We start from the raw sequence: 14,887 nt of genomic DNA, 5'->3' as shown, positions 1-14,887 counted from the left end.
TCATAGCTTTTCTTCCAAGGAGCAAGCATCTTTTAATTTCATGGCTGCAGTCACCATCTGCAGTGATTTTGGAGCCCAGAAAAATAAAGTCTGACACTGTTTCCACTGTTTCCCCATCTATTTGCCATGAAGTGATGGGACTGGATGCCATGATCTTAGTTTTCTAAATGTTGAGTTTTAAAGCCAACTTTTTCACTCTCCTCTTTCACTTTCATCAAGAGGCTCTTTAGTTCCTCTTCGCTTTCTGCCATAAGGGTCCTGTCATTTGCGTATCTGAGGTTATTGATATTTCTCCCGGCAATCTTGATTCCAGTTTGTGCTTCATCCAGCCCGGCATTTCCAAACACCTATCTGTTTTAAGTCTCTCAACATTAGATTTCTGTCATGCTAAGTAGTTCTAATTACTATTTTTTCTACACTGATAAATTCCAAGAATTTTTTAAAATTTAAGTTAATGCTTTAAAGAACTGACATCTTGATTCTGCTATATCCAAAATATAGCTCTTTCCCTATGATTTCCCAGACTTCACTGTACCCTCCCATACTTAATACTCCTTCCACAGTCTTTCAGCTCCTTCCACTTGTGTTTATGTACTTATGCAGCATTATATTGAAGAAAGTAGGGAAAACCACTAGACCATTCAGGTATGACCTAAATCAAATCCCTTATGATTATACAGTGGAAGTGACAAATAGATTTAAGGGACTAGATTTGATAGACAGAGTGCCTGATGAACTATGGATGGAGGTTCGTGACATTGTACAGGAGACAGGGAGCAAGACCATCCTCAAGAAAAAGAAATGCAAAAAAGCAAAATGGCTGCCTGAGGAAACCTTACATATAGCTGTGAAAAGAAGAGGAGCGAAAAGCAAAGGAGAAAAGGAAAGATATACCCATTTGAATGCAGAGTTCCAAAGAATAGCAAGGAGAGATAAGAAAGCCTTCCTCAGTGATCAGTGCAAAGAAATAGAGGAAAATAATAGAATGGGAAAGACTAGAGATCTCTTCAAGAAAATTAGAGATACCAAGAGAACATTTCATGCAAAGATAGGCTCAGTAAAGGACAGAAATGGTATGGACCAAACAGAAGCAGAAGATACTAAGAGGTGGCAAGAATACACAGAAGAACTGTACAAAAAAGATCTTCATGACCCACATAACCACGATGGTGTGATCCCTCACCTACAGCCAGACATCCTGGAATGTGAAGTCAAGTGGGCCTTAGGAAGCATCACTACGAACAAAGCTAGTGGAGGTGATGGAATTTCAGTTATTTCAAAACCTAAAAGATGATGCTGTAAAAGTGCTGCACTCAATATGCCAGCAAATTTGGAAAACTCAGCAGTGGCCACAGGACTGGAAGAGGTCAGTTTTTATTCCAATCCCTAAGAAAAGCAATGCCAAAGAATGCTCAAACTACTGCACAATTGCATTCATCTCACATGCTAGCAAAGTAATGCTCAAAATTCTCCAAGCCAGGCTTCAAAGGTATGTACGTGAACCATGAACTTCCAGATGTTCAAGCTGGTTTTAGAAAAGGCAGAGGAACCAGAGATCAAATTGCCAATATCCACTGGATCATCGAAAAAGCAAGAGAGTTCCAGAAAAACATCTATTTCTGCTTTATTGACTATGCCAAAGCCTTTGACTGTGTGGATCACAATAAACTGTGGAAAATTCTGAAAGAGATGGGAATACCAGACCACCTGACCTACCTCTTGAGAAACCTGTATGCAGGTCAGGAAGCAACAGTTAGAACTGGACATGGAACAACAGACTGGTTCCAAATGGGAAAAGGAGTACGTCAAGGCTGTACATTGTCACCCTGCTTTTTTAACTTCTATGCAGAGTACATCATGAGAAATGCTGGGCTGGAGGAAGCACAAGCTGGAATCAAGATTGCCGGGAGAAATATCAATAACCTCAGATATGCAGATGACACCACCCTTATGGCAGAAAGTGAAGAAGAACTAAAGAGCCTCTTGATGAAAGTGAAAGAGGAGAGTGAAAAAGTTGGCTTAAAGCTCAACATTCAGAAAACTAAGATCATGGCATCTGGTCCCATCACTTCATGGGAAATAGACGGGGAAACAGTGGAAACAGTGTCAGACTTTATTTTTTTGGGTGCCAAAATCACTGCAGATGGTGATTGCAGCCATGAAATTAAAAGACGCTTACTCCTTGGAAGGGAAGTTATGACCAACCTAGACAGCATATTAAAAAGAAGACATTACTTTGCCAACAAAGGTCCGTCTACTCAAGGCTATGGTTTTTCCAGTAGTCATGTTTGGATGTGAGAGTTGGACTGTAAAGAAAGCTGAGCGCCAAAGAATTGATGCTTTTGAGCTGTGGTGTTGGAGAAGACTCTTGAGAATCCCTCGGATTGCAAGGAGATCCAACCAGTCCATCTTAAAGGATATCAGTCCTGGGTGTTCACTGGAAGGACTGATGTTGGATGAAACTCCAATACTTTGGCCACCCTGATGAGAAGAACTCACTCACTGGAAACGACCCTAATGCTGAGAAAGATTGAGGGCCGGAGGAGAAGGGGACGACAGAGGATGAGATGGTTGGATGGCATCACCAACTCAATGGACATGAGTTTGGGTAAACTCCGGGAGTTGGTGATAGACCGGGAGGCCTGGTGTGCTTCAGTCCATGGGGTTGCAAAGAATCAGACACGACTGAGCCACTGAACTGAACTGACAGCATTATAACTTTGTTTACATGTCCATCAACGCCTATTAAGTGTAGCACCTCAAGGCAAGAATACCAGGTCAATTATCTTTTGCATTCCCTCAGTGGTTTCTCCATGAAACTGATAATACATGAGTTTTTATATTGATCCTTTCTCCCATTTCCCAAACAACAGCACAAGAAGTTTAAACAAAGATTATTTAAAATTAAGATGGAATTTCTACCTCACACTATAGATTTCTCTCAGTTGCAACTTCCTATTCCTTCAAAGTGTTAATATGGCAACTATGTTGCCACCTTTCTAAGTATAATGTGAAAGTCTCTCCCTCCTGTCAGGACTCTGTGACCCCATGGACTTCAGGCCAGAATAATGGAGCAGATAGCCTTTCCCTTCTCCAGGGGATCTTCCCAATCCTGGGATCAAACCCCAGGTCTCTCAGATCGCAGGTGGCACTGCAGGCACACTACAGGTATATCTAAGTATGATACTAAGTTTATTAATAAAAAGGAGTTCTTTACATGAAAAAAGACTGATAAAAATGCTCTGGTTACAAGGGGCTTTTTAAAACACTTTGATATACAGTTGTATAGGGCAATGGAAAATTAGAATAGAAAGCTTGCTGTGAACCTAAAACTGCCCTAAAGCGAATTCCCTGGCTGTCCAGTGGTTAGGACTCAGTGTTTTCACTGCCAGAGTCCAGGTTCAATCCCTAGTGGGGGAATTAAGATTTCACAAGCTTTGCAGCATGGCCAAGAAATGAAATTAACTTAAAAAATAAAACAAAAAATAAAACCATTCTAAAAATAAAGTTTATTTTTAAAAAATAGAACTACCACATGAACTAGCAATCCCATGTCCAGCTATATATTCAAAAGAATTGAAAGCAGGGTTTGTTTTTTTTTTTTTTTTTTTTGAAAGCAGGGTTTTGAAGAGATATCTCACACCCATGTGCATGGCAGCAATAATCACAAGAGTTGAAAGCAACCCAAATCCACCTACCGATGAATGGATTAACAAACTGTGGTATACATACATACAAGGCAGTATTATTATTTAGCATTAAAAGGATGGAAATCCTGTCATACACTACAACATACCTTACACTAACAAGCCAGTCACAAAAAAATACTGTATGAATTTACTCATATGAATCAAATGCCAAAAAACTGTAAAATGGTAGTTAGCAGTGGATGGGGCCAAGGTGGAAAGGGAGAGTTGCTTATTGAGTTTCAGTTTTTCAAAATGAAAGAGTTATGAAGGGGTTTTTTTTGGTTTTTCTTTTTTTTACAACACTGTGAACATACGTAACACTATTGACCCATACACTGAAAAATGGCTGACTGTCCATTTTATGTTTTTTACATCAAAAAAAGAATTTTATATAAATGGAATCACAGAGTATGCAACCTTTTGAGATTAGCTTTTTTTTCATTCAGCGTAATTCCCTTGAGATCATCCAAGTTGTTTCGTGTATCAACAGTATGCTTCTTTTTATTTTAGTATATTCCATAATATGGATGCACCATGGTTTATTCACCCATTGACGGACATCTGTGTTGTTTCCAGTTTTCAGTTATTACTAATAAAGCTACTATGAACATTTGCAGGTAAGTTTTTATGAGGATATAAGTTTTCATTTCTCTAAAATAAATGCCCAAGTGTGTACTTGATGGGTTGTATGGTAAGCGTATATTTAGTCTTACAAGAAACTGCAAACTGTTTCCATAGCGGCTATACCATTTTACATTCCCATCAGCAACATGTGAGAGATGAAGTTTTTCTGCTTCTCCTGTCCAGCATGTGGTGTTAACTTGTTTTAATTTAGCTATTCTAAATAGGTATGTGGTGATACCTCAGTGGTTTCAATTTACATTTCCCTAGTGTTTAATGATGTTGAACGTCTTTTTATTTGCTTATTTACCAGCTGAAATGTCTGTACATGTCTTTTGCCCATTTTTTAAACAGACTGTTCATTTTCTTTTACTGTTGAGTTTTAAAGAGGTCTATATTTTCTAGAACAATCCTCTGTCAGATAGTTTGTAATTCTGTTCTTCCACTCTGCAGCCTGTCTTTTCTTTTGTGTTTCACAAACAGAAGTTTTTTTACTTTGATGATGTCCAGTTTACCAATACTACCTTGTATAGATCATGCTTTTGGTAACATGTCTACCTTACCTATAATTACTTTGTCTTGAAACAAACTCTTAGTTAAAATACATCTTATACAAGAATAGAAAATTGATAATATAATTAAAAGTATAAACACACTGATAAAAGGTAAACATTTCTACTTACAAAAATTAACTTTTCAAAAATTTTCTAGGACTTAACATCATAAAGAGAAGTACACATCTCTACTGCAACAGCAATAAAGTACAGAATTTTTCCTAGCAGTTTCTCTGAGGGCCAGACTCTATCAAGGGAACAGCACTGCTAAAAAATTTGACTTGGGAAATTTCCTGGCTGTCCAGTGGTTAGGATCTTCACTTTCATTGCCAAGGACACAGGTTCAATCCCTGGTCAGGGAACTAAGATTCTACAAGCATGGCACAGCTGAAAAAACAAAATCTGATTTAGCTGAATTAGTCTAATAGTATCCTGAACTAGGGCAAAAATTTTTTTAATGCTATATTTTAACATACACACACACACAAAGAGATAACATCTTATTTCCTAAAGATGCACTTTATTCTTATTCCCTCATTTATATGTTCATACCAAAAATTCATGTTCATTACCAAAATTTGCAAAATATTTGCTTTTTCGTATTTGTACTTCTCTGTAGCTGAAATGCCTTCAACCAGATATAACTATATTATGTTTGCTTGGCCAGAATGGTTCCATAAGCATATATTAATACTATGCTTTCTTCTCTGAAAAGTTATTTCCTACAAACTAGTCAAAGTTACTGTTAAACAGATTTTTGGAGGTCAACTAGTGTTTTAAATTCTAACAAAAATACTTCTCAGTAATATAGAAATGAAAAATTCTTCATCCTAAATTGAAGTAAGTCCATTAAAACAAAAGAATGCTTAGCATTTTATCTGCTTGAAGCAAAAGCATAGCCATGCTACAATTTACAATAAACTAGCATTCCCTGCTCAATAAAATCTGCACTAAAATAAACAAGATCAAATAACCCAAGGATTGAAAATCTTGATACATGCAAACACGCTTCACCTGAAAAGTCAAAAGCAACAATATTGAGGTAGTGAAAGGATTTTCAGATTTCCCATACTCGATATTACTCTATTAATACTTAAGCCATGTTTGGGACTTCCCTATAAGCTCAGATGGTAAGAAATCTGCCTGCAATGCAGGAGACCGGAATTCGAACCCTGGGTCAGGAAGATTCCCTAGAGAAGGACACTGTAACCCACTCCAGTATTCTTGCCTGGAGAATTCCACAGACAGAGGACCATGGTGGGCTACAGTCCATGGGGTTGCAAAGAGTCAGACACAACTAAGCGACTAACACAACGTCACCATTATATACACACATATCACCAAATATAAAGTATATTAACTTATATAAAATATATAATAAACCATATACTTTAGTACTACTTTATAGTAAGTACAGATTATACTAATAAACTAATATGTACAAATTATAGGTAAATAAATGTTTACCTCAACATTTTAATATATTCAGTAGTACTTGAGAAAGTGATATCAACCGTTAGACTAGTATAGAGAGTATGTTTCATTCTAAATTTAAAATTAAACTACCATTTATTTTAAACTACCAATACTTATAAAAACCTAAATTGCATTATATATCAAAAATACTCACTGAGTAACAGAAATTATAACTTAAAATATTTACTCCTTAATGTTAAGAATTAAAGATTTTCCCCCCAGCTTTACTGAGATAGAATTGACACATAACACTGTATATAAGATATACACATAATGATTTAATATATGTATATGTAAATATTTTGAAATAAGATTCTGTAACATAATATTAGATGCTTAATTCCTTGATGCTCCCCCCCCACACTACAGGGATTATAAGTCATCTAACACCCCTTCTTCAACCACAATGTTTGTTTGGTTTATACTTTTTTTCTGACAGCATATAGTAGCTGCATTATATCTGGAACAGTGTAATGATTTGTGGAATTAAAAATTCCCCAAACTCTATTAAAATAAATAGTAGTTTGATGCAATATAAGGCTTACTTTTAGACTTTTCTTCCATTTCTAAATATGTGAGTTTACAACCATTAAGAATATTAATATTGTGCTCATCACCTTAGATTCTTCTACCACTAGGGTGGTCCCTTTCAATAATCAATACTCTATTTTTTTGTTTAAGATTACTAATGAAATTTTATGTCACAGTGCCAATACATTCTAGAAAGGTCAATAAGAAATATTAAATCTAATTCCTCCTTTTAAAGAGCATTCTTTCAATATCCTATGAACACCAGGGTAACGAAACACAGCACCTCACAAAAACTAGGAACGGGACTGCCTGCAGAAGGCCCTCCAGGGGGATGACAAAAGAGCTTAGGGAAAGTGTTGAAGTGCTGGGTTCAGAACACAGTTCCACAGTCAACAACAACAAAAAAAACTGCTTTAAAGACTGGGCTTTGTTGGGCCCCATCTGGACATGTAGACTAAGATTCCGGGGAGGTAAGGCCAGGAATCTGTATTTTTAACACACTCCCATGTGATTTTGTTGCACATTAAGTCTTAGAAACACATATAATTCATCACAACCTACTTACATATAACCAAGGAGATATGAGAACGTTCCAGATTACTTTAAAATATACAATCAAACTTTTTACGATAAAAGGAGTTCAATTTATTTATTGTTACTGCATATTCTTCTTCCTAGTTCTGGAATGACAGGTACCTATGAGAAAGCAACTACTGAAAATCTATGTTGTTAATGTTAAAAAAACCTCAAGTGATCTTAAAAAAAAAATTCTCTTATTTTTTATAAATGCTTGTCATAAAGTAAAAGTTAGCATGGTTAGAGTAGGGAATAAGATCAATCAGTACAATTCATTTTCTCCAAGTTAACTGCTAACACCAAAAAGCTTAGTGCTGCTTTCAACCTATGACATTCTGCACAATGCTGCTCCTAAACTAACAATGGCTAAAAGACCCTTTTACGATTACCTTAAGAATATCGCTTAGATTGTAGGGTGCATTATTTTGTGCATAAAATTTTATGAAGATGGGAATATTTCCCCAATCATTTTGGTAGTTACTGGATAAATTAACCTTGAATATTTAAATTTATAAAACCGTATTTCACAGTTATATTAAATTGCCGCTCCCTGGAAGACAACACTGCAAATTAAAAATAAAGCCTCTAATACGAAGGTCCTGAATATGAATCCAGCAGCACCACTTACTACCTATGTGACCTTGGATAAGTAATTTAAACTCTTTTAGCCTCAATTTCCTTATTAGCAGGATTAAATGAGGTAATACACATAAAGCTCTCAGCACAATTCCAGGTACATGCTAGTCCTCAGTAAACATTAGCCCATATAAACACACAAGACCCCATGGCGTGCTGCAGTCCATGGGGTCACAGAGCTGGACACGACTGAGCCACTGAACTGAACTGAAACCCACAAGAAACTATCAATGATGGTTGCTTCCAAAAAAAAAAAGTAGTCTGGGTCAAGGGTGGAAAGACGATACCTTTTCTATACTCTTTGTATTTTTAACCAGTGCTTATAATACCTTTTTGAAAAATTTAAATCATCTCTTTCGCTTGGGATTTCTTAGTATTTAGCATTATGCACTGCAAAAGCTGAACTGTGACTGCTGAATTCGCAAAGGAGTAAGTCATAGTCTAATAATACCCACAAAGAAATACAACCTATCTGATTTCATGAACCTATTTCTTACTTGCTTCACAATGGCCATTCTGGTCTTTAAAACACCTTAAACCAAAGGTTTTACGACCTCGGATGACTTTGTCCCTCGGGGGACATCTGGCAACAGAGACATTCCTGGTTGTCACAACTGAGGAGGTATACTACTGGCATCTGGTGGGTAGCGGCCAAGAACACTGCTAAACATTCTATTACATAGTATAAGGCCTGCACCATAATAATTGCAACCGAAGGAACCATTCCACTTCACTCTCAAAGTAACCTGGTTCTTCATTACAATTACCAATAAAACAAAACACATCCACAAAATAAATTCTCCCCTCAAGTAATGAAGTAAAAACCTTAAGGAATGACAGACTAGGGGCTCAGTAAACTAACCACTGTTGGCCACTGTTGTAAGTTTCCAAAATTCTACCACCTATAGAATGGCTTAGGTTTGAGTGTCTACTCAGTTCAATACAAGATTTTTAAAGCATTTATTATTAAGCCTTCCAAAAGTTCACTCTAAATGATTTTTCAAGAGATTACAGTTTACCATTTTTCCTGTTTTCAAATGATATCTGAAGAACCAAAAAGTTCAAACAATGTACTACTGAAGACTAAACAGGGCCTTTATTTCAGTATGTAGTTATCAAATAGTCTTTCCGATAAACTTGATATTTTCACATTTCCCTTAATGCACTGGCCTTGGCCTACTTTATACATTCTGAGTATGTTAGTTAATATCCTTCAAAAGCTTAAGAAAATATTAACAACAGTCCTTGTTTCTGATCGAGAAGGCAAGAAAAGTAATCCGCAGCTAAGTAATTTTATAATAAGGTATGAAAGATTACAAACTAAATCATTCTGTCCTCCAACCTTAAAGCATATCTTGGTAAGCCTTAACAAAAAGTCATCCGTTAAGAAAGCGTTTTAGAAAATGTCTTTATCAATATTTGGGATTAATCTTTAAGAGTGCAAAACTGAACCAAGTGGCTATCAAAATTTAGAGTCTGTTCACAAGTAAGTTGAAAAGAATTTTGAAATACAGCTACTGCTAACACTGTTATTAGTCATACTTTACTTTCACAGCAACTGCTTAACTTCTTTTACTCCTTTAAATATATATATATATACATTTCCCATTATGTAAGAGTTGAGTAAGATGTTTTAATACTTTAATACTGTTTAATAGTTCACCACAGAATTTAAAACTTATTCTGATTAAGGAATTCTTAGGGAGACAAAAGAATATCTTAATTCCTTTCACCAAAACAAACAAAAAATACACAGAACAGTAAGCTGTGTTTGCAACTACAAGATACAATAAAGTTGTTATTCATTCAGTGCTTGTCCAACACATTATTTGTGATGGATACAGAGATCACCAGAACTTCTCCATTCACTCTAGATCACTCCCCCTGACCATCCAGAACTTGAGTATGTGTCCAAACCTGCTTGCTCATGGTCTAATAATAAACCTAATTATACAACCTCTATCAGCCCCTGACAACCTTTTCCTTAAGAAGTCACAAAGGTGATTTAACTAACACCTCAAACTCTTAGTAAACCTATTGCAAAACCAGATGTCCATTCCAGCCTCCAGGTTCTGCCGAGGGCTCAGGGCCTCTGACGGTAGAACGGAGAGGTGAAGATCCGCCAGAATCGAGAAGGACAGCCGCCGGGCGTTGGGCAGCAGAAGGTAACTGCTGGTTCATTTCTCTTTAAATCTGGCAGCACGTGGGGAGGCATTGTGAAGCCACCAACCCGCCTCCCCCTCTTCCACTCCGCACACGTACGTCTCCAATGCGCATGCTCTGCTCACACAGTCCTAGCAGAGTCGGAGCCAACCCCCTAAAAAGTCAACCTGGAAGCCGCAAACGGCCGGAGGCCGGGACAATGGGGGAGGGGGGACGCAGGCACCTCTGGGGAGGCAGACCCGGCCGCCGCCCCAAGCCAGAGCCCGCGGGCCGCAGCCCCGGGGCCCCGCAGGCCTGCACAGGAGCCGGAATCGCTCGGAGCACAAAGCCCCGAGCTGGCCAGCGAGCGGCTCTCGGCTCGGCCCGCTCCTACCCTCCCCCAGCCGAGCGGCGCAGCCGGAGCCCGTGCCAGGCGGAGGCAGGCGAGGCGGCGTCCCGCGCCCCGCCGGGCTCTGAGACCCCGTGCGCCAGCGACCAGGCCGCAGAGGCCGGCGCTTTTGTTGTCCGCCACAACTACGCGGATCCGGCGCTGCCCGGGCAGAAGTTTGGCGCGCCTCACCTATCCGCCCCGCGACCAGTTCCTCTCGCCCACCCTGCCCCCGGCTGCCCGCCCGCGGCTCGGACAGCCGAGCCCGCGACGCGCAGCCGGCCGGGCCCAGATGCTCTACCTGCCTCGGGGGGTCCAGCGGTCTCGGGCGCACCTGAGCCCGGACCCGCCCCTCCAGGGAGGGTCCGCCGGGACAGGGGACCCACAGCCCCTCCCCCGCAACGTCCCACCGAACAGTGGGGGAGGGGACAAGCTCCCTTCCCTCCCCGGGGGTGCCAGGCCCCGTCCGGGGGCCGAGGCTGGGGCGCGTCCCCGCCCCCAATGCCCTCGGAAAGCCGGGGAAGAAGTGATGGGCCCGGCCCGGAGCGGCGCCCGGGCTCCCCACTTTCGCAGGCCCGCGCCCGATCTCGCCAGAGCCTGCCGCTTGCCTCGACCGTCCAGCCCGCCAGCTCGGGAGCGCCCGGGAGGAGGGGAGAAGCGGGCAGCTGCTCGCCGCGATCGCGGCCCGGCCCGCCGCCCCGCCGCCCGCTCGCTCACCTGCCAGCTGTCTTCGCAGTAGCAGTGCCGACTGCAGCTCCGTCATCCTCCCCGCCAAGGGCCCGGGCTGGCGCCGGGGCTTCCGAAGGACTGGGCACAGGCTCCGGAGCTGCTGGAGCTGGGTGTGCTGAGGAACCCGGGCCCCCACGACGGGAGCGCCGAAGCCGAGGGAGGCTGGGCTGTGGCGGCGGTAGCGGCGCCTCGCTGCCGGTGCGAGTCCGCTCGCTTCAGCTTTCCTCACAGCGCCTCACGCCCGGAAGGGGAGGGTACCCGTGCCGCCGCGGCGCGCACTGGGACTTCGCTCGCCCGCTTCCCTCCTTCAACCCGCCCGTCGGCCCCACCGGTGCCTTCCCCCGCCACAGCCTCACAGCGCGCAGGGCCGCTCCGCGCAGGCGCGCTGGGGCTGCCTACTTCGGAAGCAGCCCGCCCGCTAGCCCGACCCCTCTGCCTCCCTGCTCCGCCTCCGGAGGCGGAACCCCGCCCCCTACGCGCAGTGGCCTCTGTCGCCGCCATCTTGGGAAGGTCGCCGCCCGGCCAAGTGCTGGCCCCGGCGGCAGGCGCCCCGCGGATGCCATGACAGAGAGGTCGCGGAGGGTCAAAACACCGCCTCCGGGTCGAAGCAGGTGGTCAGCAGGGAGCGAAGGGGCCAAGAGAAGTGATAGATGCCTAGTTGCTGGCGAGTGCCCAACAGCACACAGGGTGTGCGAATTAGTCATTGTTAAAGCCGAACTTAGTACTGGTGTGCCCCATTTTAAGCACACCCCCCAAAATAGACTTCGTATATGCTGGTAATTCCCTTTACAGAAAGATACACAAAAAGATTCTTCAGGTAAAATGCTCTGCATCTCATAGTACAAAATGTTTAAACATGGTTAATAATCTCTATGTGTAAAGTGAGTTGAGATTAGCAAAATCTGATATACACAGTACAAAATGTCCAGAAAGGCATCTATTATGTAAAGTCTAAGTGTGGGATCTAAAGTTTGGAAAAAAATCGCTCTACCTCCTCTCACCCTTTTTCCCACAGCCCTCTCCCTTGCATAACAGAGTCTCAATAAACAGACAAAGCAGAAGGAAAAAATGACACCTAATGGCACTCAAATTTGTATTTGTTCCTTCAGCAAATATTTATTAAACCCGTATTAACATTATACCTGAACTGGACGGGTCTGTTCCTCGCCTCAAAAGGCTTACAGTCTCTGAGCTCCAGGTAAGGTAGCCAGACAAGGAGCAGGTTCTAACACAGTTTATTATTCCAAAAATTACTGAAAAAACTGTGCTCACTCTCCCCGCAATAACAAGAATTAAAAAGAACAAATAAACAATCTGAATAAAAACATAAATCGACCATTTAATAAAAAGGAGTAAGTTTGGACTCCTGTGGAAAACAACTCCAAGAAGCTAACCCAGATTTTGTGAAGCCTAAAATTTACCCCATTTGAAGGACTCTTTTTAAGGGAAAACATTTTTAAATAGGGTTGGAATATGACTGTCTATTTAGAATGAGAATATAAACCACAAATAACTGTAGTCTTGGAGAATTGTACCCTTTCTCTGAGATCTCTTCAGGCAGGTTATCAGAAATTCTGCTTGGCTGCAGCGTGATTTCTTCTCTCACCTAGAACAAATTCCAGCCCTGTCAGGGACTATAAAGATTCTTTAGCTTTACCCGGAAAAAAAAAAAAAATCCATTTCTGACACTAACCCTCCTTTCTGGACCAAGAAAATCTTTCTTTTTAAGTAAATTTTTACTTTTATCAGAAAAGCAAATATACAGTTCATAATCGGTGTATTAAGGATTATTGTGAAAAGCAAACATGGAGGGGAGGGGAATTAAACAAAAAACGTATTTCTCACATAGTTCCTTCCTCATTCCTAAATCCTGCTTACCACAGGCAATCCTTTTTAACTCTTTTAGTAGTTTCTTCTGGTAGTTACCTTCATTTATTCTAAATGATATAATGCTTTTTCTTGATTTACCCATTTTAGACCTTATATATTTATTCTTATTGTAACTGATAAGAATTTAACTGACATGCTACTTTCCATCTTTTACTCTCCTAAATCATTTAATTATCATATTTATTTATATCAATAAATGACTTTTACACTACTGTGACTTCTTAAATGTTGAATATGCATGCATGCTAAGTCACTTCAGTCATGTCTGACTCTTTGTGACCCTATGGACTATAGCCCAACAGGCTCCTCTATCCATGCGATTCTCCAGGCAAGAACACTGGAATGGGTTGCCATTTCCTTCTCCAGGGTATTTTCCCAACCCAGGGATCAAACCTGTCTCTCTTATGTCTCCTGCATTGGCAGGTGGATTCTTTAGCACTAGTGCCACCTGGGAAGCCCAAATGTTGAATAGGAGAGCCAAATACTATAATAGATTATATTTATTCCTTACACAGAGTTTTTTTGAGGACTAGCGTTTCAAATTATATTGTTTTCTGGCAGTATCTTGATTATAATCCTTCCCTTCCCATTCCCACCCCAGTGCTATTGCACCAATTATCCTACCAAGCCCTTTTTCTCAGAAATTTCCCTCCTAAAAGTCTCTATATTACCCTCTAACCTGGGCTGGTTGCTTTAGGCTGTGCTTGCTACATAGAATTCTTCTTAGGACTCCCCCATGGCTGCTCTCCTTGGGTGCTGAATTTACTGCACCCTGGATCAAGTGTAATTCTTTTTTGTTTACTCCCTTCTTTCGCTGGAGAATATTATCACATAACTTCTGATGAGTACATGTGAGGCAAATTTTCAAATATTATAATAATGTTTGAAAAATGCTATTATTTTAAACAGCTATAATTAAGTGCCAGTTTAGCTGGGTATAGAATTTTGCCTAAAATCAAATACATTTTCTTCAAAAATGTGAAAGCATTGGTACATTGTCTTTTAGCATCCAGTATTGCTGTTGATTCTTATTCTACTGTCACTGACCTTTTCTTTTTCTTCTCTGGATAGTCTTAGAATTTTTTCTGTTGTAGTTGTTATTTTTGGTATTTTAACATGCATTCATATATCTATAGGGTGTTTTCTTTTTTTAATTCACTGTGTTCACAGTGAGCTTTGTGGTAATAGAATGGTTGTTTTCATTACATACAGAAATAAGCTTAGAATAATGAGATAGTCTGCATTTTCCTGGTATATAAAAATTATTTTTAAAAGCAGTCAAACTTTTTAAAGGAAAATTTATGTTTTGTTTTGTTTTGTTTTTGTTGGCTGCTTGGAATTTATTGTCCACTTGGTGCAAGGCACAGGGTTATGGGATGTGAAGAAGGCTCATATGTGACTTGGATAGTAAAGAGTAAGGTCTCTCAACTTCCTTTTTGGTGTTTTGCTGTTTTGATTTTAAAAACTGAACTGCTTCCATTGGCTGCAACCTGCTTAGTCTTGGGGAGAGGAGGGGAGGGGAGAAGAGGGAATGGGGAGGGCTCTGATGAACCTATCGTCTTGGAAGGAAGCTTGGCAGCAGGTGGTGGTCACTCAAGATGGGGGCCTGCAGTTCGTTTTACCAGGCTAGCCACCAGGCTGCTGCTTCCCCATGG

The 14,887-nt window shown here is 40.9% G+C and overlaps 1 protein-coding gene across 1 annotated transcript in view; it reads right to left on the bottom strand.

The window, feature by feature from the left end:
* UBE2G1 (ubiquitin conjugating enzyme E2 G1) overlaps positions 1-11,579 on the bottom strand; it is a 91,744-nt gene extending 80,165 nt beyond the window's left edge. The window contains exon 1 of the mRNA XM_081579909.1: positions 11,331-11,579. Within this exon, the coding sequence (XP_081436035.1) occupies positions 11,331-11,376 (46 nt within the window). The 5' untranslated portion in view covers positions 11,377-11,579. The remainder of the gene's footprint in view (positions 1-11,330) is intronic.
* Positions 11,580-14,887: the final 3,308 nt, after the last annotated feature.

This window comes from Giraffa tippelskirchi, chromosome 3 (assembly GCF_054371585.1).
Source record: "Giraffa tippelskirchi isolate mGirTip1 chromosome 3, T2T-mGirTip1v1.2.pri, whole genome shotgun sequence".
Lineage (NCBI taxonomy): Eukaryota > Metazoa > Chordata > Mammalia > Artiodactyla > Giraffidae > Giraffa > Giraffa tippelskirchi.
Note: the sequence above shows the minus strand (reverse complement) of the source record. Positions and strands in the feature narration are given on the sequence as shown.